The following is a 25,210-nucleotide window of genomic DNA, read 5'->3' as shown; positions in this document are numbered from 1 at the left end:
GGATAGCCAAATCATTCTTCAGTTCCACTGTCACTTCTCTGCCCACCAGGTCCTTGAAGTATGAAAAAAACAACTGGAAAGGGTGGGATGGGAGAAAACTCAGTTAGATACAAGTCAAAAACATAAGAAAAAGGGATTCATTCCGTGAAGGAATCAGAGTTGCCAATCTATAACAACCATAAGACTTCAATGAAGATAGAACTTAATCAAGAAGAAGAACAGCAAAAAGAAAAGGATAAAGTAATATTACCATTTTCTTATCTCTATGGGAAAGGAAGATTGTCGCTAGTTTGTTGTGTCTTTCACGGGTTCAGCTGCCAGGAATCTGAAATTCATACAGTTTATATGTTAAGTAACAAAATTTACTCCCGTGTTTCCAATTTGTAATATGCTATTCCATTTCTATACAAATTTTACAATTTTTAGGAATTCAAATTCATTAAACTATTCAAAGTTCAAATTTTGACATGATTATATGACCAGGAGGTTACGAGTTCGAGCCATGAAAACAGTCTCATGCAGAAATACAAGGTAAGATTGAGTACAATAGACCCTTGTGGAACGATCCTTCTCCGGACCCCACGCATAGCGGGAACTTAGCGCACCGAGTTGCCCTTTTATTGTGTCCATCAAACTAGCTTTTTAATCATCACTTCAATGGTTTCTCATAATGACTCATTTATCCTAGTAGTCACATAATTTATGAGTCAATTCATCTCTTAAACTCCATACCCCATCAAACACTATATAAGATGCAATGGAGGGAGTATTATTTATAGGGATATCACCTATCAAGTTCTCTAACATATTAATCTTAACTAAAAGGGCCAGTTTCCTAGAAGTGAATTTAAGGGGCAATTTACATAATTTTTGAATTTAAATTCGTGAATTTGAGAAACGAATTTGGTAAATGACTTGAAACTTATGACTATGTCTCAGTTACAAACAAGTTGGGTCTGTTATACGAATCGTCTTGAGACTCTTGACCATGTTACTCCAATCAAACTCATCTCATGCCAATATATTATGCAAATACAATAAAAATTATAAGAAGTTCTCTATATTTTCTAAACTATAAATCTTTGAAGGCTAAACCGCTCCTAGAAAACATAGAACCTGAAATAGAAGTCCTAACATGTCGAAAACATATTCTGAACTAAAACTCTTGCGATAGATAATTAAACAATTCTATCATTTCCGGCTTTATTCATCTTGCCTCTTTCCTAAGAGAACGAATCACAAAAAAACACATCTTTGGAGCCACTATCACGTGAAAAGCAAACAAGAATCACATAGAACTATGAAAAATTGAAGTTGAGGCTATATTTAAACATTCGGAGCAAACACAAAGCATTGCAAACCCGAATTTTCAGATGTTGTACACTAGCCTTAAGCTCATAGAAAAATATGGATTAGGGTTTTTGTCAGGTGAAATCTAGTGGCGGAGAAAAGAGAGACGAAGAGGGGAACTTACTACTCGTGATTTCGCCGGAGAAAGAGAGAGCTGAGAAACAAGTCCACGGCCGATCGAGAGTGGAATGGAGTTCAGCACTGCCGTAATTTGAAATTGAAGGGAAAACCAATTAAGTAGCGGTTTAGGTCCGAATTTGGAGGCCTTTTCCTGTAAATAAACATAAACAAATAATGGGAAATTTTTCGAATTTAACCCTCTACTATACTTTTTGATTTTTCCCTTCCCAAAACTTTTAGGTAGATAGGAATTGAAATTCTTTTTACTAATGTTTCCTTGTCTCTATTGAGATTTTAGGTCTTTATATTCTCTTTATTGATTTATATACTATAGGAAATGTTTTAATTTATATATGTTATACTTTAAGACCATTAATTTTTTTGTGTATGTCTCATATATATCCTTGATTTTACTAATAAAACTTCAGCACAAATTGAGTGGACATAGGTGACATCTTAATTAGGCTAAAAAAATTAATTATTTATCGAAATTACAAAAATTTAAGTCCTTTAGTCCAAAAGGACATAGACCAGTCAATTTGATAATAACATGGATAAATTTGAGGCAAATTTTAGCGAAGAGAAAATTATTCTAACTCTACAATTCAAGGACAATAATTTATAGTTGTAGTACCTTTGTTTATGTCTTCCAAATGAAGAAACAATATTTATTATTCATTCATAGGAGTAAAAAGAAACTTTTTTTTAGGAGTTAAAACAACTTGAACCCTAAGTAAAGTATAATAAATTTCCTAAACTAAAAAGATTGATGTCCAAGTAATTTTATATGGAATAGACATCTACATACAATTTAATTTACAACAGTGTGACATCAGAGGATAACTGGAGTTTGAAGTATTGCCGATCATCCTCTTACCCACTCTTGGCATCTTATGGAGTGTCTTCATCTTCAAATTCCTTTAATTTTTTTAATCCCCTTTTCAAATAATTCTCTCTTTTCAGCTTTTTAATATTCTCATAATTATATAAATTTCGCACTTTTATTTGTCGTATGGGTTCTAGTGCCCTGATAATTGTTTGCCTTACTACGAATTTCATTCTTAGGGCCAAGAATTAGTTTTTATCTCTGTCAATTTTGTTCTTTTTTCTTCTTCTTCTTTTTGTTCGGTTTATTATTGGAGCTACTACAGAAAATGGTACCGTGGGGCGGATTATCTTGCTGTTTGAGTGCAGCCGCTCTTTATCTTCTCGGCAGGAGTAGTGGAAGGTTTATACCTTTATTTTTCCACCTTTTTATTTATTTACTTATCTTAAAATTTTCATCTTTTTGTTGTTTTCTCTTTTCTGGTTCTCGAATTTTATTGCGCTATTAACTATATGCCCGTGAATTAAAATTGGGTTTTTTTGTTTTCCTAATTCAGAGATGCTGAAGTGCTTAAATCCGTTACAAGGGTCAATCAATTGAAGGATCTTGGTAACTAACTTTAGCTCTGTGAATTATTTATTGTGTAGACCAATATGTATTTTTTTTTTATATTCAGCTTACCATTATTAATTTAAAACTGGAAAAAATAGAGGCTCTAACTTATGTGGTGGAGCTAGGATTATTTATTGTATTCAGCTTACTATTGGGTTCTGCCGAAGTATATAGGATGAGAGAGTACCAAATGGGAGCTAGGTTCCGACCATATTCCAGTGAGGCTGTGTTAGCTGAAATACTTAGGCAATTCAGTACCATGGTAAGTTCAGTAAGTTGGGGGTTTACTATGCAAATTGGATGTTGAAAAGGTGTATAACCCTGCAAATTTGAATATTCCTCTTATATGGAGGAATGAACTTTTTAGGAGCAGTAGAGATATTAGACAAGGATATCCCCTATCTCCATTGTTGTTCCTTCTAGTTATGAAGTCACTCGCAAATTACTGAACTAGCTTTGAACATGAGGGTATAACTGTTTCATTGTGCATGAACAAGAGATATTAGATACTTATTCAATGGAGAGATTGGTATGATCTGGAGCAGTTTTGGGACCACGAGTCAACATGAGAAAGTCGGAATCAATGCTGGTAAGAGAAATGCATACTAGGACGTAAGTTGTGTCACTGGCTGCAGAATATATTGGATTACCTTTGGGAGACAAGTTTAAGCCTAGAGTAGTGGAGGTCGATGGTGGAGAAATTCGAGAGGCTCGAGAGTTGGAAAAAGCAGTTTTGTCAAAGAGATCAAAGTAAACATTTGTAAAGTCAGCTTTGTCTAGAATTCCTACCTACTACATGTCCCTGTACGTTTGTCTTTTTCCTATCTTATAGGAACAAATGAAGTATCATTAGTTGAATGGAAGTGGGTGATCAAGCTCCAATTTGTGCCCAAGTCTGAATGCCACATTATGGCGAACAACTTAAGGAAGACATACAGGGAATGATTATTGATTAACTGGTGTTGCGTGTGCAACCGTGTAAGAATGGAGAGGAAGATATAGATCATTTAACTACACATTGCACTTTTTCCACTACTCTGCGAAGCTTCATTTATTGTGATTTTTAAAATTGCTTTCGCTACTACAGTGCGGTTACATTCAAGAACCGGGGAAATGGCCTTGACAAGTTGGAGGAAGATCAGCATCGAGGAAGATAAAGAAAAAAATTAGCAAGGTCCTACCTTTATGTATATTCTGGTTTCTGGAGATAAAGAGTAGCAGATTATTTGAAGGAATTGAAAAGCGCTTGTGGAGAATAAGAGTTCTTTACTTTGTTACTTGTATTTTGTGTGTAAAGACGATATCCTTTATGTATGGATAGTGGATGGAATTTCTGGAGGATAAATAAAACATGCGTTATTGTAATTCAGGCACGATCTTGGTGCAATTAATAAAATGATATTCGACTAAATTAAAAGAAAGACAAACATGTGTTCACTACGCATCATTACCAATTCTGGAGTTTGGAACTTAATATTGGATAGTTGCACTGTATACATCTTATTATTGCCTCTTATTAGCTAACTCTTTCAAGTTTGAATGATCTTTGTACTCCCTTTTTTTTTTTAGCACAACTACTAGATACTGCATCCAAAGTTTTGCCTCTTGTGGTTACGGTATCTGGAAGGGTTGGTTCAGATACACCAATTAACTGTGAGTTAAGTGGTTTACGAGGCGTGATCGTGGAAGAAACAGTATGTTGCCTCGTTCTTTATGTTGCCTCGTAATAGCGTAGGATGTCTATATTTCCTTTCAATGCTGTTATATTAAATATTATTGATATTATTACAGGCCGAGCAACATTTTCTGAAACACAATGATGCAGGTTCTTGGATACAGGATTCTGCATTGATGCTCTCGATGTGTAAAGAAGTTCCTTGGTACCTGGTTGGAATGACTTCCCTCTTGTCTTCCTATCTTAATAATCTTGCAGGCCGTATAGATGAAATTTTTAAAAAATTTGTGGTACTTAAGTTTATGCATTTTTTGATTGTTTTTTATTTGTGTATTAGGATGATGGCACAGGCCGTGCTTTTGTAATTGGTGGTCGTGGTGCCTCGGGATTGGTACTGACAATTGGAAGTGAAGTCTTCGAGGAAGCCGGACGGTCATTTGTGCGAGGGACATTGGATTATCTCCAAGGTCTTAAGGTCTGTTTTGACATACAACTTCTGTTCTACGTGTAAGTCATATTCATGCGTGGGTATGGTTTCGCTGTCTAGTTCACTTTGAGTGAACAAGGAGGAGGAGAAGTAAATGGGAGAGGACATGAAAGAGAAGGGAAGGAGAATATCTCTCCACATTTTTCTCCACCGAAATTGCATGAAGGCAAGGATGTGAATCTTGTTTTAATAGCACTGTTTGTGCTAGTTTATTTATAAAAATTATCTTACCTTCTCAAAAAAAGGATATGAATCTTCTCTTTCTTTGCCAATTGTACCGAATAATAAGATAGGAAGAACTAGTTACCATGAAGAGGAAAACCGACCTGTTTTTCTCTCCTATTCTGTCTACTTCTCAGTACCAGTCATAGTGCAGGTTGTAATTGTTTTTTTCATAACTGTGCGCATCTTTTGGTCAACCTAGTGTACCCCTTAAACTGGTGTCTTAAGTATCAAACTCTTCCTTGAGTATTGCTCCTGGGAGTTAGGAGTTAGGACAGATGAAAAGCAAAACTTCTCAAGATGGTAATTTTGGTACCCTTGACAAAGATGCAATATCCGCCTAGCTAATTATTCAAACTCTAAATCTTGTTGATGGTAACTTTGACTCCAACCTATTTTCATACATTCCTGGCAAGGCTATTTCCAACTAGCTTTATAAGTGTAGAAGGTAGTGTATTGCAGGAACCCACTCTCATCAGTCACTTGCATATCTGCTGTGTAACCATGTATTTATGTATTTTGATGAAGTTAATTAAGTGATGGTTACTTTTGAAGATGCTTGGAGTGAAGAGGATTGAACGTGTGCTACCAGTTGGTACTTCTTTGACTGTTGTTGGCGAGGTATGATATGCCTTTTGAGTAGAGATTGTTACACCTGCTTCACATATAGACACTTTTCTTTTCTTCTTTCTGAAGTGACACTCAATTTTTTTTTATGTCTTTTAATCATAGTTGATGACAACATTCTTAGCCATTTATTGAGATATGATACGATACATCTGATAACTGAGTAGCTGGTTTTTTTATGCAGTTCATATGTTCTTTGTGAAATGCCTATTATTTTAGTATTTCTAAATTAAAAAAGAAGAAGAGGAAAGCTGAATAATATAGTAAATCTGAATATGACTAGGTTACTGTCAAGACTTGCCTGAGATTTGATAAAAAAACTGTTAAGAACTTATGATCAGAAGAATTTGGTAAAGTCTGTCGAACTGGTGCCACAGTACTTTACCTGAAAGCAAAACTGTTGTTTTTTGCCTCATAGAAGGAGCAACAGACATTAACAGAATTTGGATGATGCTAATACCTAAATTCTGTCAACTCATTGACTACCCGCTCTATGTATTCCTAAAGTAATGGTAAATAAAGCTGATGACCACTGATAAGAAAGCTAGAGAAACGGAACACCTTCTATATACTTATCAAGTCTCAGTACCTTCTTATAATTGGTATTTATCTGAATTAGAAATATTAGTATTAGTTGACGCATTCTTTTGTTTGAAAAAAAATTGTTATTCTTGGGGGTTAAAAAGGAGGAGACTTCCTAAGAGGATTCAACTCTATATATAAGAAACTCAAATTGATCCAAGAGATACAGAAATTTAACTATACCTTTGAATAACATAAAATGCATATCAAAAGTGTATTAACATAAAAAAAAATATACAAAATGGCTTGGGTCTTTTGTTGCAACTGGGAGGAGCAAGCATCCAAAGTTTGGACTTGCTTTAAATTTGCCATTCCTCGTGTTTTTCATTTGTCATCATTACCTGATTGGTAGGGAATACTTTAAAGGAAAATTAATAAATAAAACAAATAACATACATAAAAAACTAACAAGGAAATAAGAGTATGAACATTCATCCAATATTACAATATTACTCTAGCTATGCTTAAGCATTCATTGTTCACTTGTACTACATTAGTCTGCTTAAACACCAGTCACCCCCTCTCTGGTGCAGATAAGAGCTGTTTGTAGAGTGTAACAAGTTCCTTTTACCTTTATAATTGTTTCAGGCTGTTACGGATGACATTGGAACAATTCGGATCCAGCGACCGCACAAAGGCCCGTTTTATGTCTCTGATAAAACTATTGACCAGCTCATTGCAAATCTTGGGAAATGGTCAAGGTTAGTATGCTTTACTTTCCAACTATAATCACCCCTATATTTTCCCAAGTAACTATACATACACAGGCTGGCCAGTGGCGTCCAATGTTAAGTTCAAACTCATTGCCATGAGTACATTCTATTAGGGTAGTGTATTTTATAAGATCTGTATGAAGCACCCTACCACTATCATATCCGTTCAACACATATGTCTAGGAAAAATGGAAGTTCATAAAATAACTTGCATGAACATGTCAATTCCCCCATGAGTTGTGAGGGTTTGGGGGGGGGGGGGGTTATTTAAGTGGAGAAGGGTAGAGGCACTGGCCTATTATCCACCGAGTTTCATACGGTGCACCAGCTTGCCCCGGGGGATTTTGCAGTATTAAAAAAAACTCCCTCATGAGTATGTCTATATGCGCCCAGGAATTGTTTATGGTGGTCCCATAAATAGTATTGATAAGTTCTTTTCCTTTCAGATGGTACAAGTATGCTTCAATGGGCTTTACCGTCTTCGGCGTATATCTACTTCTGAAGCATGCTTTTCGTTATATGATGGAACGAAAGCGTCACTGGGAATATCGCAGGAGGTATGTTTAACCTAAGACTCTTAAAACTGCAGGGTTCTTTTTCTCCCTTTTTTTTCCCTTTAATATTCCCTCCTTAGTTTTGTGTCTTGTAAAGTACTTCTTAGATGTTTGGCTACCTTGATGCTTGTACAAATTACTATGGTGTAGGAGTTTTACCTCACTATGTTTTCTTTTCATGTTTGATTTCAAGGACCCTCCTTAGATTTGTGTCTTGTAAAGTACTTCTTAGAGTGAGGAGTTCTACCTCACTCTGTTTTCTTGTCATGTTTGATTTCAAGGATGAGGTGAGATGCTGCTAGTTTAAGACGTCACTTTCTTTAGGCTGCGTCAGTTAGCTCAATCGGGGGATCAATGAGTTGCTTAGAAAGATGCTTTTGAAGATGGAAAAGCCACAAAGAGTAATTTAGGGAGAAGAGTTTGATGTAGAACCAAGAAAAGAGGGTAGAGAAGACTGAGAAAATGAGAAAGGGAGAAGAGAGAAAGTTAACGGGAGAGTGAGAGAAGAGAGAAGCTGTAACGAAGAGATACTCAGAAAGTGTTCATTCATCAACTGCTTTAAATTAAATTACATAAGTGTCTTATATAAGGACAGGGAGAAAAATGAAGAATTTAGACATGTCTAGAGAAACTTTAACATCAACTTAAAACTATCTTGAGTAGTGAAATTTTGCTTCTTTTTTTCTTCTTGTTCCCTAAAATTACCAATGCAGAAAGGTATTTTCTTCTTTAGTGATCTAGATCTCGACGCTTATGGCATTGAACTTACTAGAAATATATTCGTGCAGCAGTTCGTTTGGAGTGGAAAAGATTGTGCGCCTGTCATTCTTATGTTCTTATATTACAGAATTCCTCCAATTGATGCCTTTGCAATTCTGTACATTTCAAGTGACAATTTTGCTTTTTCTGTTTTTCTTTTTTCGGTAATAATCCTAATCCGAGAAACACTTGATCGTGCAGAGTTCTTGCTGCTGCTGCTAAAAGGACAGGACATGAGGATGAAGGTAGCCTGCTCGGTTTTCATTCTTCTATCATGTTGTCTCAATCCTTGGTTGCTTTGCCATCAAACTGTACTATTTTGCTTCCTGTCGTTTTGTAGGTTCTAATGCTACAACTGAGAATGGAGTGGATACTCACCATTTAATGCCAGATTTATGCGTCATATGCTTGGAGCAGGAATACAACTCAGTTTTTGTCCCGTAAGACCCTTTTAACTTACCTCTGGTTATTTGGGATTCTTATGATTTAGTCTATTATATTACCATGGTAAGGGCATTTTGCTTCTTTTTTTTTTTGAGAAGGTAACAAGTTTTATAAATTAAGTAGAAAAACCTTTAGCATAAAGATTATGCTAAAGGTTAAAGATAGTTACAAGACCCTCGAAAAGGAGCCAAAACGCAAATCCAGACTTGTGGTAGTTACAAAGACCCAATAATATCCACTATAGCTCTACATCCTCTACCAGAGCTTCTTTAAACCAAAAGTGAAACAAAAATATACAATTCGTCTTGATCTTCTGTTCAGTGTTAGCTCTATCTTCAAAGCACCTTGAATTCCTCTCCAACCAAATTGTCCACCAAATACATTCTCGGATCAACCTCAACCAATGCTTCTGCCTCAATAGAATACCTGGGTCATTCCAACAAGCTAACATTTCTGTAGTTGTCCTAGTCTCCTAGGTATTGCCCATTTCACACCTTTCATGCTCATGAAAAGATACCACAGCCTACTAGTTACTTTGCAATGTAAAAAGAGGTGGCTGTTTGTTTCAATCTCTTTTCCACACAAGAAACATTTGGAACACATAAGCATTCCTCTCATTAAACAGTCATGAGGTAGAACAACCTCTTTGACTACAAGCCAACAAAAGCAAGCCACTTTAAAAAGGATTTTCACCTTCCAGATGTGCTTCCAGTGCCATGTCCCATTGTTCATGTGACCAGTTCAAGATTCCATTTGCTGACTTTACAGTATATACTCCTCCGTTGTTTCTTTCCCATATAAGGCTGTCGTCTTCTTCTGTGATGCCCTTAAAGCCATCCAACAATTTGTAGAATTCAATCACTCTCGTAACCTCCCAGTCATTGAGGAACCTTCTGAACGTAACATTCCACCCCTGCATACTCCATACCTCAGCCACAGTAGCTTGGGTTTGCTACACTATAGTGAACAAATCTGGAAAAGCCTCTTTAAGAGGTCCATTACCAATCCAATCATCATTCCAGAAAGAAGTTTTATTGCCATTCCCCACTTTGATACTAACATTGCTGATAAATTGTCGCGCCCCAACCTCGGGAGGCGCGACCGGCGCTCAATCGAGTGAACCCAACTGAGCAAGCCTTATCGAACACTTTCTACCCAACTCGAAATGATTAAGGAAACCATGCTTTCGTTTATTTAAACAATAGGAAAGATTGCACATTCAACATTGCTAGTTCATTTTTCATCACAACCTTAAACCGTAGTTAAGTTCCCAAGATTCAATACAATTTCACTTTAGAGAAACAAGAGTTAGAATTACAATATAGTTCATAGACCCATCCAACAACCGTACATAACCCACACATACGTCTATGGAGCCTCTAAGGATACAAAAGACAATGATGACAACGCCGGCAACAAGATCCCGGCTATACCTCAAGAGTGGATCTCTATATCAAAAGATGTACAACATAGCCTCTTGAAGGAGAAAGGGGCTCACCAAGGCTTTGAGAAGAAGGTACTCCGCTATGCACGATCGGCACTATCCGCAATGGAGCCACCTACATTCATTTAAAAATGTAGTGCCCCCGGCAAAAGGGACGTTAGTACCATGGAATAGTACTAGTATGTATAACTAAACACCATCTAGTTAGAAAGAACTTTCATACAAGAATAAAGAAATCACAAGTATAACTCGAACACTTTAAATGATCACAACATTATCAAATAAAAGAATCATACAATTTTCACCTCATTTTCCCATAGCTTTTAGTTTTGGGGCATTTCATATTGTTCATCATTGTCCACAATACCACCGCTATCTTGAGCGGAGTCCGATCTCGACCCGATCGGCTAGGTTGCCTCATTTGAGACATATACTTCAATCACAAATACAATACCACCATGTGTACGGCATGGCGTCCGATCTCGGCCCGATCGGCTAGGCCGCCTTACCAAGGCGTTTTCCTTTTCCATCAATCATCTCATTTCAATCTTTGTTTCACATATATCATTTCATAGGCACTTGGGGCCACAATTATCACATCATTTCCACTTTCAATGTTAGATTTGTAGTTTAGGATAATATGTGCACACAATGGCAAATAAAATTGTAAGCATAGATGAGTCTTCACACAGATGGCACAATATATGCAGCTTCAATCTCACCTTAAGGTCTAAGCATCTCAATACATGATTCATATTCCTTGCACCCTTTCAAGTTATCAAGAATAGCACATTGATCATATTGAGACACATGTTTCACGCATATAAGGTCGCAACCCCAAATTCATGTGAAACAACAATCAATACAACAATTCAACTTTAATCTTACCGTATTTACACAAACACCAACGGAGCTCAATTTCTAAAAGACGGGGTTTTAGCCGTACATACCTCAGTAGAGCTTTCCTTAAACCCTTACAATAAATTCTGGAATTTCCTAGAAACTTCAATCTATTTTATGAAAATTACAAGTTGAACCAAGAATTAGAGGCATGAATGAGATTCCAACTCATTTAAGTAAATTATCAAGCACCAAGTGTGCACAGCGATTTTAGGACACTTTTGTGAGAGATTTTCATCATCCTATACCACAATTGTTATCTCTTTTGGTTCACAACCACCCCATACCCAATTATCTTTTATGCATGCAAGATTATTAGCCCTTATACCCATGAACCCCCTTGCTAATCACTTATTTTAATGGAAATTTCGAAATTATAGATGAGGGTACAAGCTCTTACCTCTTAGGGTGAAGACCTAGCAATTTCACTTGACAATCTTCAAGGATTTGGGGCAAGGATGGAGTGGGGACTTGATGAAGATCACTCCCTCTCTTTCTAGAACTTCCTCTCTCACTCTATATGCCGTGAAATAACAAGAAAATGGTCTAATGGGGTGTTTTTAATGGGATGGGGTCGGGTTATAAAAGTTAGAAAATAGGAGCCCCGACACGATTTGCGATCGCATAATGGACATGCGGCCCGCAAATTGGACTGCAGAAATGGTCCAAAAATCTGGACAAACTGTCTGGGTATGCGACAGAAATGCGGTCCGCATACATGTTCTGCGGTCGCATAGTGCACCGCAGTACTACCCTTCACAAAAATTCCAAGGGGATTATGCGATGACTATGCGGCCCGCATATTGATTATGCGATCGCATAATTGGCCGCATAGTTGGCCTCAAATTAACCAACACACTGACTGGCTCTGCGGCGACTATGCGGTCCGCATACCTATTATACGACCGCCTAATGGACCACAGAAACGCACTTTTCTGGCAAAATTTCTAATTGACTTCCATACACTAACACCATAGGGTCCATAAGCTCCCGATGTACACCACCTTCCATCTGCTCCATATTTTTCACAGATAACCTTCCTCCATAAAGCTTGATCCTCCAGAGAAAATCTTCATAGCCACTTCATAAGTAAACTCTTGTTATGTTGTCTCAAATTTCTGATTCCCAAACCTCCATCCCTCTTGCTTTTAAGCAAAGTGCTCCATTTACCAAATTGTAGGTCTTCTTGTCACGTCCTTAGTTGTTAACTAAGTACACGTGAGGCACTTGAAAACTCGCTCACGATCTTGCACAACTTGCTCACGTTCTTGCTATGTCAAGTCAGCCTTACTACACTCAAGATCGCTAAGAGAATGGAAGAAAGAACACAAGAGAATTATTAAAAGAAGCTTTAAATTAGAGCGAACTTGAATTGTTTGCTTGATGAATTACAAATGAATGACCCCCTTTATATACTAGTCTCTTAGGGGCTAGTGTGTAAATATTAATTATTACGCAAGTCCTTGATATTTACAAGATAAGAGCTTTTTCTAGAATTCTCTACAAGCCTAGAAGATTCTAAGGACTTTCCTAGCAAATCTATAAGGATCTAGGTTCTTCCTAAGGAAATGTCTATACCTCTCTAGAATCTTCTCACAAATGCTAGCCTTCTTCTTATGTAAGCTTCCACATGTCATTAATATATGCCAAATGGCGCCTATGTGGCATGATGACATGGCGGGTCATCACACTCTCCCCCACCTAATATTGCGACGACCGCGGCGCAATGTTGTTGCATAAACTCTCGGATCTTATTTTTGAATTGCCACAAGTCTTCATATCGTTCCCACGTGGCCTCCTCCGGTGATTGCCCTTTCCAATGGACGAGGAATATAGCGGTGGCTTTTTGCCCTTGTTTTCGCCTGGCCTGATAATCTATGATAGCCTCAATCTCCCGATCATGCGAGGCAGTGATAGTCATTGGCGCCCGACTTGATTGGCCCTTACTCGGATCATCCTTATCTTCATGATATGGCTTAAGCATGCTAGCATGGAAGACAGGGTAGATCTTGAGATACGATGGCATGTCAAGCTTGTATGAGATCTTGCCTACCTTGGCGACGATCTTAAATGGCCCCTTATACTTGCGAATCAGATTCTGATGCATGCCCCGTAGTGCCTTGAAGTGTCTTGGGTTAAACTTCACCATGACCATGTCCCCAACTCTATAGTATGTGGGACGCCGCTTACGGTGCGCAAACTTCTTCATCTTCTTAGTTGCCTTATCCAAGTAGGACTTAGTAGTGTCGAGCTGCTCCTCCCATCCTTTGGCCATATGATAAGCCCCTAAACTCTTTCCCTCGAACGCGACTGGTAATGAATGTGGAGTTTGTGGTTGTTGGCCTGTGGCTAGCTCAAATGGTGTCCGCCCAGTGGACTCACTCCGCTGCAAGTTATAAGAGAATTGGGCGATGTCTAGGAGCTTTGCTCAATCTTTCTGATGCGCGCTTACATAATGCCTCAAGTAGCATTCTAGTAAGACATTGACTCGTTCCGTTTGTCCATCCGTTTGTGGGTGGAAACTAGTAGAAAAGTGCAGCTCCGTACTAAGTATGTCAAACAACTCTCTCCAAAAGTTTCCAGTAAAGCGGGGGTCTCGATCACTGATTATATGCCTTGGTAAGCCCCAATACTTCACCACGTTCTTAAAGAACAGCTTGGCGGCTTCCTTGGCTGTGCAACCTGGTGAGGCGGGCATGAAGGTGGCATATTTGGAAAATCTATCCACGACCACCATAATAGTACCATAACCGTTGGACCTTGGTAGGCAAGTGATAAAGTCCATAGCCACGCTTTCCCATGGACGCTCTGCAACTGGTAGTGGCTCCAAAAGTCCTCCGGGTTGTTGTTGCTCAACCTTGTCCTGCTGACATACAAGACAAGTCTGCACATAACATTCTATATCATCTTGCATGCGTGGCCAATAGTAGACTGACTCAACCAAGGCCCTAGTGCGACGTTGGCCTGGATAACCAGCCCACATTGTATCATGACTCTCCCTTATGATCCGCCGTCTAATGTCTCCAAACTTAGGCACGTAGACCCGCCGACCTGTGGTAAGTAGTAGGCCGTCTTCTATCCAAAACCGTCTTGTTTTGCCTTTGTTGGCTAACTCAATAAGCTGTTTGGCTGCTAGATCATGCTTCATGCCTTCTTTTATAGCCTCCCTAATGTCCCATCTCGCTGAAGTAATTGCAGCAAGCTCGACTTTTCGGCTCAAGGCATCGGCTACAACATTACCTTTTCTCGGCTTATACTCCAGCGCATAATCAAACTCGGCCAAGATATACTGCCACCTAGCCTGCTTTGGTGTGAGCTTCTTCTGTGTCTGAAAGTAGCTAGTAGCCATATTATCAGTCTTGACCACGAACCTCGACCTAAGCAGATAATGTCTCCATGTACGAAGGCAATGCACAATGGCAGTCATTTCCTTCTCTTGTACCGTGTAACCCTGCTCTTTTCTCATTTAACTTGCGGCTCTTAAATGCTATGGGGTGCTTATCCTGCATCAGGACACCCCTAATGGCCAAGTCTGAAGCATCTGTGTGCACCTCAAAAGTTTTGGCAAAGTCAGGTAATGCCAAGACTGGCTCCTCTATTACAGCTGCCTTAAGGCCTTCAAACACCTTTTGACAATGTGTTGTTCTTCTTTAGCAACTCAGTCAATGGTGCGGCCTTTGCTGAGTATCCACTGATGAACCGACTATAGTAGTTAACAAGGCCAAGGAAGGATCTCAACTCAGTTACCTTTATGGGTGCCTCCCACTCCTGGATAGCACGTACCTTAGCCTCGTTCATGTGTAGCTCGCCATTGCTAATGACATGGCCCAAGAAGTGCACCTTTGATTGTGCAAACTCGCACTTCTCTCTCTTGATGTATAGCTCGTTCTCCCGCAAGACTTGGAAAACCTTCCTTAAGTGCTCCATGTGTTCCTCCAAGGTGTTGCTGTAGATGACATAGTCATCTAGGTACACTACCACGAACTGATCAAGGTAGGGATGAAAAATCTTGTTCATAAGGGTGCAAAATGTGGCTGGTGCATTGGTTAAGCCGAAGGGCATCACCAACCATCAAAGGCTCCATATCTCGTCACACATGCTGTCTTTGGCTCATCCCCTTCCGCAATGCGAACCTGGTAGTAGGCCTTTTGAAGATCTACCTTGGTAAAGTACTTGGCTTGCCCAAGTCTATCAAACAAGTCAGCAATGAGCGGGATCGGGTACTTATTCTTCATAGTGACCTTATTAAGTGCTCGGTAGTGTATGCACAAACGCAACAATCCATCCTTCTTCTTCTGGAACAATACTGGTGCGCCAAAAGGTGCCTTTGATGGGCGAATATGACCAGCATCTAGCAGCTCCTTCAATTGTTTCCTGAGCTCCTCTAGCTCGGGAGGTGCCATACGATATGGGCAAATGCAGGTGGCTTAGCCCCTGGCTCCAACTCAATCTTGTGATCCACCTCTCGCCTGGGCGGCAAGTGCTTAGGCAACTCCTCGGGCATGACATCTTTGTTTTCCTTAAGCAACTTCTCTATGCAAGGCGGCACTGTCTCTTGAAATTTTTTGTCTTCCTCTAGACTTGCAATGGTTGCCGCGAACGTCGGCTCCCCCTTCTTGATCCCTTTGACAACCTGCATAGCTGAGAGTTGTGCTTGGATCTGTCCGTGTGGCATAGTCACTCTAGGTACCATGCAAGCTCCTTCTCGCTCCATAACCAAGAGACGTTGGAGGTAGGGGTCGATTAAAGTATGACAATGTCTAAAGAACTCTTGCCCCAGTATGATGTCAAAGATATCCATAGCGGTTATGGTAAAGTTTGTCATACCTTTCCAAGTTCCCAATTTGACACCAACTCCATTAGCTACTCCACGAGCATTCTGTATCTCGACATTCACGGTCTTGACGCGAGAGTTGGTTGGAGCAAGCTTCAATTCTAGTCTATTTGCGGCAGCCTCAGTCACGAAATTATGAGTTGCTCCAGTATCCACCATTGCACGAGCGGGCTTGTTGTTGATGGTGAGATCCACGTACTGATTGCCATTCTCGGTAGGTTGGATAGCTTGCTTCGTGACAGCACCACATAATCCGATCATACCCAACTGTGCGGTTCCTGGACTCTCTCCTTGTGGCTGCTCCTTTCGCTCACGTACCATGGCACTGAGGCTCTTGAGGTCAGGACAATTCCTGAAGCCATGTGGCCCTCCGCATATATAACATCCCTTCTTCTCGACCTGCGCCTTCTTCTCGGAGTAGCCCTGACGACCACTCGACCTTTTGAAATCTTGAGTCTTGGAGTATTGTTCTTGTATCTCTTCGACTTTGCCACGGTCTCCCCCACCTTTGGCATTGTTAACCTTTGACTCCTTGACATTGCCTTTGTCGTGCTTGTCATGCCTGAAATCCATTAATGATTCGGCCTCCACTATGGCTTGGTCTATATCAGTGACTTGTCGGCGTTGCAACTCCTGCTTAGCCCAATTTTGCAACCCGTCCATGAAGTGGAACAACAAGTCATCATTGGTCAGGTTGGGGATTTGAAGCATAAGGGTAGTGAACTCCTTGACATAGTTACGTATGCTCCCTGTTTGGTTCAATTCCCTAAGCTTGTGCCTTGCCTCGTACAAGACATTGTTTGGAAAGAACTGTCGCTTGAACTCCGCTTTGAACTGATCTCTTGTGCTAATAGTACATAGACCTTTATCCACGTCGGCCATCTTCCTTCTCCACCATAGCATGGCAGTCTCTGAGAGGTACAATACCGCAGTGTTGATCTTGGCCTCGTCGTCCCTCACTTTGCCGTGCCTGAAGTAGTTCTCCAAGTAAAGGAAGTTTTCCACTTCTTGTGCATCACGAACACCTTTGAACACCGAGGGTTTGGGAGCCTCGATCTTGGCCTCCCTCGTCACCACAACATTGCTGGCTACCTCGGTCACGCCAGCATTGACATCCTCCTCGAGTGACTCTATCTTTGCCTTCATAGCATCGATAGTACTCAAAGCCTCCATGAGTCTGCACTCTAAGGCAGTGATGGTTTGCCTTAGTTCCATCTCAGTCTGTGTACGTCCCTCCAAGTCATTTCGGATACTCTCAATCTCTTCAAGAGTGTGCCCCTCAAGAACGTTAAGGGTGTCTTCCACCTTCCCCAAGCGTTGGCCAAAGATCTCCACGACGTCCATCCCCGCGTTCATCTTCATTACCCACTCTTTACCGAGCGAGACGTCCTCTGGAAGGACCTCCACTTCATCCTCGCTCGCCTCAGTGGCAGATGGTTCTTGGAATGTAAGTCCTTCGTTTGACACAACCTCAGGTGGCACCTCCTGGCTCTTGTTGGTGGCATTCCTCTTTTTGCTACGGCCACTCTTGCCAACAGCATCCTGGATGACGTTGGCTTGGGTGTTGGCAGCGTTAATTTCTCCGTCGTTCGCCATTCCCTTAGTTGAAACCTTCACTCTGATACCACGTTGTCACGTCCTTAATTGTTAACTAAGTACACGTGCGGCACTTGACAACTCGCTCACGATCTTGCAAAACTTGCTCACGTTCTTGCTACGTCAAGTCAGCCTTACTACACTCAACTACACTCAAGATCGCTAAGAGAATGGAAGAAAGAACACAAGAGAATTGTTAAAGGAAGCTTTGTATTAGAGAGAACTTGAACTGTTTGCTTGATGAATTACAAATGAATGACCCCCTTTATATATTAGTCTCCTAGGGGCTAGTGTGTAAATATTAATTATTACACAAGTCCTTGATATTTACAAGATAAGGACTTTTTCTAGAATTCTCTACAAGCCTAGAAGATTCTAAGGACTTTCCTAGCAAATCCATAAGGATCTAGGTTCTTCCTAAGGAAATGTCTATACCTCTCTAGAATCTTCTCACAAATGCTAGCCTTCTTCTTATGTAAGCTTCCACATGGCATTAATATATGCCAAATGGCGCCTATGTGGCATGATGACATGGCGGGTCATCACATTCTTCTCCTTTTTCCTTGCCATATGAATTTCCTCCTTAAAGCATCCACTCTTTTCTCAACTTTTACAGGAATTGGGAAAAGAGACATCGTATAAGTAGGAAGAGCATCTAGCTCACTATTGACTAAAGTAATCCTCCCTCCCAGAGAAAGATAATTTCCTCTCCATATAGCAAGTTTCTTTTCACACCTCTCCAGCACCTCATTACATAACTCCTGGGATCTATTTTTTGCTCCCAAGGGCATCCCCAAATATGTTGTTGGGAGATTTCCCACTTGACAGCCTAGCACCCCTACGAATCTTTGAATGTTGGTGACCTCATTAACTGTGTACACCTGTGATTTACTCCAGTTGACATGTAGCCCTGAGACAGCTCCAATTGACATCCGCATAAAGCATATGAGTAATATCCAGATTGCTACTGACATTATTCACTGCCTTGAAACCCCTTAACAACCTCTCCTGGTTTGCCTTCTTAATCATACTATTCAGACCTTCTATTACAATTATAAGAAGGAAAGGAGACAGAGGGTCTCCTTGCCTTAGCCCTCTCTGTGAAGAAAAGAAACCCTCTGGAGAACCATTAACTAGAATGGAAAACTTAATTGTTCCAGTTTATATTGTCATATGCCTTCTCAATAACCAGTTTGCCAAGGATCCCAGGGATCTTACTTTTAACCCTGGAATCAACACATTCGTTTGCTATTAGGGCTGCATCCATGATCTGCCTACCTTTGATAAAAGCCATTTGTTGAGTGTTAACCAGTTTGTGAATGACTGTCTTCAATCTCTCTATCAACACCTTTGAAATGATCTTATATACACTATTTATGAGACTTATAGGTCTATAATCTTTTAGTTCCATCGCCCCAGCCTTCTTTGGAATAATGCTACATAAGTAGCATTAAAGCTCTTCTCAAACAATTCTTGTGAGTGGAAGTTTTGAAAAGTATTCATCAAATCTTCTTTCACCACATCCCAACATTGAATAAAAAAACCTATGGTATAGCCATCTGGACCCGGAGCTTTGTCTGCTGCACAAGCCTTCATCCCTCAATGATTTCTTGCTCTTCAAACTCCCTCTGTAGCCATTGCTCCTCTGCCTCACTAATTCTAGGACAATCTGGAAAATTGAACTCTGGCCTCCATGCTTCAGATTCAGTGTATAAGTGCTGATAAAAGGCTTAGATCTCACACTTTATAACTTCCTTATCATCCACTTGTATCCCATTAATGTTGAGCTTGTCAATGTTGTTGAACCTTCTGTGGGCATTTGTAATCCTCTGAAAATATTTAGTATTTCGATCCCCTTGTTTTAACCATTGAACTCTTGATTTCTGCCTCCAAATTAACTCCTCATTTTTGGCAATCTCTTCCAGTTCCATGACTAGGCTAGCCTTTTGCACCAACTCATCTTCAGAAAGATCCCTGGATTCCTGAACCACGTCTAGTACAAGAATTTTGTTCAAACAGATAGTTTTTAGAACCTCCAAATTTCCCCCTTGACCTGTCCATTCTTTCAGCTTAACTTTCAACAACCTGAGTTTTTTGGCTAGAACATAATCAGGTCTGCTCTGTACATCGAAAGAAACCCACCAGGAAGCTATTTTATCCTTGAACCCCTCTGTCCCCAACCACCAATTTTCAAACTTAAAATATGATTTTGTGTTCTCCCAAACCTCACATTGCAGAGAAATAGGGGCATGGTCTGAGGAAACTTTTGGAAGAATAACTTGTTTGATATCCCTAAAGTTTTCATCCCAGTCAGCAGAGAACAGAAACCTATCCAATCTCGACACTATACGAGAATTAACTCCCCTACTCCATGTGTAAATTCCCCCTTCAAGTGGTGGATCAATAAGCTCTAAATCCTCTACAAAATGAGTAAACTCTCTCATAGCTCTTGAAATTTTGTTGCCTCCCCTCCTTTCCTCCATAAATCTTGTAACGTTAAAATCACCACAAATAACCCAAGGCCCTTAAAAAACTCCCCTAGAAGCAGCTAACTCCCACCAAACTTCTCCCTCTCTATTCTATAATAAGGCCCATATACCCCAGACAAATGCCATGAAAAATTTTGATTTATAGAAAAGAAACTACAGGTTATGGAGTAACTCCCAACATTGACTATTTCCCCCCTCCATACTCTGCTATCCCATAATACCAAAATGCCCCCCCCTTGTACCGCTAGCCTCTAGACACCCAAATTTTACCCATCTATAACCCCATATCTATTTCACATACCCCTGTACATCCCCTTCAAGCTTGGATTCTTGAAGATAATAAATGTCTGCCTTCCAATTCTCAATTAGTAGTTTCACAACTCTTCTTTTGTTAACACGATTTAATCCCCTGACATTCCAAGAGATAATATTAACCTTCATTGATACACATTGCTAATAGATTTCCCCCTATTCCTAGAGCTTGACTCCGGAAAATTCATATTGAACACCAAATTTTGATCCTCCGAACTCCCTTTTTTTCCTTTTTGGAGTCGTGCACATCTTCATTGTTGACACCTCCCTCAACTCTTGTCTATGCCTATCAATTTTGAGAAACAGTTCTAGAGCTTCCCTTTCACAGCCCTGAAAATTTACCCTGTATGTCTTGCTCAATTTTAGAACATTTTTATGAACCCACAAAGAAGCTTCCATCTCTGCCTCGATAAATTGCACATCTAGAGGTTCTGCATCATCCACGGACCATGTCTCGTGGTCTTCTTCATCCATCAATTGGTTTAATCCAGAGGAAAGAGAAGAAAATGGAATAATTTCTCTGTGAGAGCAAGATGCTCTAACCACCTGCTCCCCACCTTGCATGTTCATTACTTCTGTGGGTTCCTCATGTACTACTACATCTTGCAGTTTGTTTGTAACAGAAATAGGAGAAGAAAAGGGAGTAGTTTCTCTTTCAGGACATGTTGATCTAGCCACTTCCTCAAACCCTTGCACGTTCATTAGTTCTGTTGATTCTGTGTTGCAGATCTCTTCTTCTCTCTCCATCAGCGCAACCATAGCAAGCGATTCCCTTGTGCTAATGTTCGCTAATATCTCTGTTTCCATTGGGTCGGGCTTATTAAAAGAACCCAGAACCGAAAATCTATTTTTAATTCCCAGATCTGTACTCTTTAATGACCCGCAATTGGGCCCAGAAATTAAAAGACTCCCTTGGCCCATACCCTGTGGCCCAGTTGAATACTTCCCAGCTGGCACCTCTTTATCCACTGGGCCATGATTCAAATTCAAACTGCAGCTACCCTTAGTCACGTGACCCATCCCATCACCCCTTTTAACCCCTACGTCATAGTTACTGGTTGTGTCTCCCCTGTTCACCGCCGAAACCTCTGAAACAGATCTCCATATCACCGGCCCCACACCAAATCGGAATTGTGAAGATAATTCCATCTTTTTCTATCTCAATGCTACTGGGAACTGCTGTAACTGGGCCCTTCACTTTCAGACGAGCCCATTTAAGATGGTTACGCGGAGAAGTTTCTTCCTCTGTTTCGATCCAACCACCACATCTATCACCGATCTCCTTGAAAATTCTTTGTGACCATAGATGAGTGGTAATCCCAATACTCTTATCCTCACCCACTTGAGATTGGCAGTGGCCGGCAAACACTCTGCAACCGGCGCCCACCAGTCAAGACTCATTAAATTATTTCTCCAACTCCATTCCCCCAGTTTAGTTTGTTCAGCTAATTTTCTGGAAGGAAACTCAAATAAGAATTTTGGCCCATGTAACTCATACATCTGGACCCTTGGAATTGCGTTCCATTTGTTGCTAGCCCATCTCCGGATATCAGAAAGAGTAGGCAACTCCTTGCTGATTGCGAAGCTCCCGATCAGACACCTGCTCAACACGTCTTCATCACCTATAACTGAACCATTCATCACTATGCGTTGTACTGTCGACCGGTTCTCCGACGATGATTTAGAGGCTCCTTTTGCTTCCCACTTGTCGGACCTGAAAGCACCTCTGTACGAAAGATTCACAACTGTAACTACTGTAGGTTGTCTCTGTGTAGCAGGAGGCTCCCTATTAATGAACCTTTCTATCTTTAAAGCAAGTACCTTCCACCCCGAATTAAATGAAACTTCTGGAAGGATAATAACTGCTCTACATACCCCTTGCACTGTCATTGAACTTCTTGGCACAGTAAAAACTGAAGACATGATCCCGGGTCCTCCATCTCCTGAACTCATTCCCTTTCCCATCTGAAGCAATATGCAGAAGCTTACATAACCACTGCATAACCTTCCGACTCAAAGTCATCTTTCTCATGAAATTTGACTTCCTCTCCACCCATTCATACCAAACCTCTGGTTTATCTTTATTTTCTGTAATATCAAAAGACTTACCACTAGCGTTAAAATAGATTCTGTTTTCCATGATTAAAAGAGAACTAAGTTTTTAACACAATCACTAAGGAATGATTGAAGAAAAAAACTAAGTTGGTCTAAACACAAACTAACATCACACTAAAGCAAAAGCTTCTCTTAGACATTTCTTTATGAGTAGCTTCTCTTAGACATAAACATACATTGCATTTTGCTTCTTGCCATGGAGAAAGTACATGAAAAGCCACTACTGCAGTTTTAACGATTCCTCGCATCCCACTTCAGATCTTGTGTCCCTAGTTAATGCCACATTTCCTATCTCAATCAGTGGATTGTTGCCGTGTTGATGTTGAGACTTTAGAGATGCACCGTGTTAAATAAGACGCTCTGTGAATTAATAAATAACTGCTTCTGCAAGTTGTGACCGAGCACCCCTTTTTGCTAAGTTATGCTCTTCATAAATAAAAAGGCTTCATACCATTCGTCTTTAATCGCTATTACTTCAAAAAAATTAATTTTCAGGACAAATTGCTTTGCTGCAAAATTTGCATATCTATCAAGATTCATATTCCAACTCCAACTAGTTTGGAATGAGGTTTAGTTGTTGACTTGTTGTTTTATGACTAACTAATCACAATAGAAGCAAAGAGTTCATATAAGCAAGACCACCTAATTCAGGTAAAACTAGTTTACTGTTTACCTTACAGTGATAAGTGCGAGATTTTGGAACCTAGTTTCTCTTAAAAGTCTAATTGTTCAATATTGGAATGAGATGGTCCTGAATGGAACAGCATGTGTAGAGGACTCATATAGCTGCCTCAACTGGCTTTAGGTTCTTGGGTAGTCGAGTTAATTTGATTTGATTACTTACGGGTTAGCCCCCCTTTTCTCCATGTCTCAGCTGCCGAGTGAGATTCCGAGAAAGTAAACCTATATCCCAGACTTGTCATCAGGTTTTGCCTATGTTCCAATTGTCTTGCACTGGCAGCGTATGAAATCTGCACCATTCTATTGAAGTATTCTCCTCGTTTGATACACCCCATCTGGACAAATTTACTTAAACACACTGCACAAATTAACTCAAGGGCTTTGAGGGGTCAGAGTAGAAAAACGCAGGAAAACTGCGGTATAGGAGTATTTTGTTCCATCTCTTGTTCTATCGATGATTATCTATTGTATAATGTGGTGGTATTGCCTTAGAGTGGGCTGGCGACATTACTTGGAACGGGAGATGGGATCGGAACATGGGACTGAAGGTGGTGTGTCCTCTCCTCCAATACATTAAATAACTGCTGGATATTAATCTGGCATCTCGTGCTACTGCCAAACTTGTGCACTTTACGTTGGTTTTATACAGAGCATACTCATTGTTCTGAAAATCCTATGTTTCTTGATACTATGATATATTTGGTGCACTTACCTGTTTGTTTCGCAGGTGTGGCCATATGTGCTGTTGCATGACATGCTCTTCACACTTGACAAACTGCCCACTTTGTAGGAGACGGATTGACCAGGTAGTGAAAACTTTTCGTCATTGATGTGCTCATTGTGTCGTAGCCTGAAGGTGACAGCACACATTGATGAGCAGAATCGATTCGCTCACTGTCATGTTGAAATCGTCTGCTGAAATATCATTTTCTCGCTCACAGAATCAATTCTTTTGTGCGGAAGTAGTTCTAATAGCTCGTGTGAAGGTTTAGGAGGTTTTGGTTGTGTTAGCCTTTCTTGAAACTCGAATTTAACCTGTATATAGTATTGAGCTGGATTAATTCGTAAATTGAGAAGTTTTATGCCAAATGATGTATAGCCTCCATTCATGCAATTATCTCTCCATTCAACGGTTTAACTTGTGCTTCTATTTCACACGCTCGGGCTGACACAATCTTCCCTCCATTTCTTATATTCGTTTAATGAACTGCGACCTCCAAAGCTTGTATTAGGAAAGAAAGTTTGATCTTCATCTGAGGTTGGAGGATTTTGTCGAATGTGAAGTGGACTGAGGAACTTATTGTCCCAAGTTGAAAATATACGGATAAACCATAATTTTCTTAGGGAGCATTTTATCCCCCAATGTGAGATTTTCCGGCGTGAATTTGGATTTAGTCGGGCTCAATGTGGGTACCGGACACCGGGTGGAAACCCAAAAAAAACATGATTTTCTTGGGAGTTTTTGATATTATTAAGTGGCAGCTAATGTGATCACTAACCTTCAAGCTCATTTGTTAGTCCATTATTCAGGACTCCAAGCCCGAATGCTCACTTTCTGGTTCTTGACTTGGAGTCTTGGACCATGCAATGAGCAAGAATGATTTTCTAAGATAGCTGGAGAAGCTCATTTCTAAACAATAAAAATTTCTTAAATTTTAATTTAAGGAACTCGTCCAAATTGGCACAAGGTTATTTAAGAGGTCTCTTTAATTCCATTTCCATCAAAGGTCTTTGAACTTTTATTTGGTTAAGAAATGGATTTCAGGTCTAACGCAATTTCAAAATTAACTCACGAGGGATCAGGACTATCTAAGGTCATATAAAGAAATAATTCATTCCTTCTATCAAGGTAGGGTAAATAAACACAT

At 40.1% G+C, this 25,210-nt stretch overlaps 1 protein-coding gene and 1 long non-coding RNA gene across 3 annotated transcripts; one reads left to right on the top strand and one right to left on the bottom strand.

Moving 5' to 3' along the window:
* Positions 1–283: 283 nt before the first annotated feature.
* On the bottom strand, positions 284–1,609 carry LOC104211927 (uncharacterized). Its single transcript, XR_011400332.1, has 2 exons — positions 1,475–1,609; positions 284–325 (listed from the first exon to the last, which is right to left on the bottom strand). It is a non-coding gene; the product is annotated as an uncharacterized lncRNA (long non-coding RNA).
* A 656-nt stretch (positions 1,610–2,265) lies between these two features.
* On the top strand, positions 2,266–24,480 carry LOC104211926 (E3 ubiquitin-protein ligase SP1). Of its 2 annotated transcripts, XM_070147676.1 has the most exons (11): positions 2,266–2,698; positions 2,853–2,905; positions 4,478–4,602; positions 4,700–4,795; positions 4,921–5,058; positions 5,848–5,913; positions 7,090–7,202; positions 7,661–7,771; positions 8,729–8,772; positions 8,868–8,967; positions 24,070–24,480. In XM_070147676.1, exons 1-11 carry the CDS (start codon positions 2,625–2,627, stop codon positions 24,170–24,172), a joined length of 1,023 nt encoding a protein of 340 aa, XP_070003777.1. In that variant the 5' UTR covers positions 2,266–2,624; the 3' UTR covers positions 24,173–24,480. The 2 variants fall into 2 exon arrangements, with proteins under 2 accessions (XP_070003777.1, XP_070003778.1); XM_070147677.1 differs by lacking the exon at positions 4,478–4,602 and having other exon boundaries at positions 2,486–2,698; positions 4,734–4,795.
* The last annotated feature ends 730 nt before the right edge of the window (positions 24,481–25,210 follow it).

This window comes from Nicotiana sylvestris, chromosome 6 (genome assembly GCF_000393655.2).
Source record: "Nicotiana sylvestris chromosome 6, ASM39365v2, whole genome shotgun sequence".
Classification (NCBI taxonomy): Eukaryota; Viridiplantae; Streptophyta; class Magnoliopsida; order Solanales; family Solanaceae; genus Nicotiana; species Nicotiana sylvestris.
The sequence above is the reverse complement of the archived record's forward strand: the minus strand, read 5'-3'. Positions and strand labels throughout refer to the sequence as shown.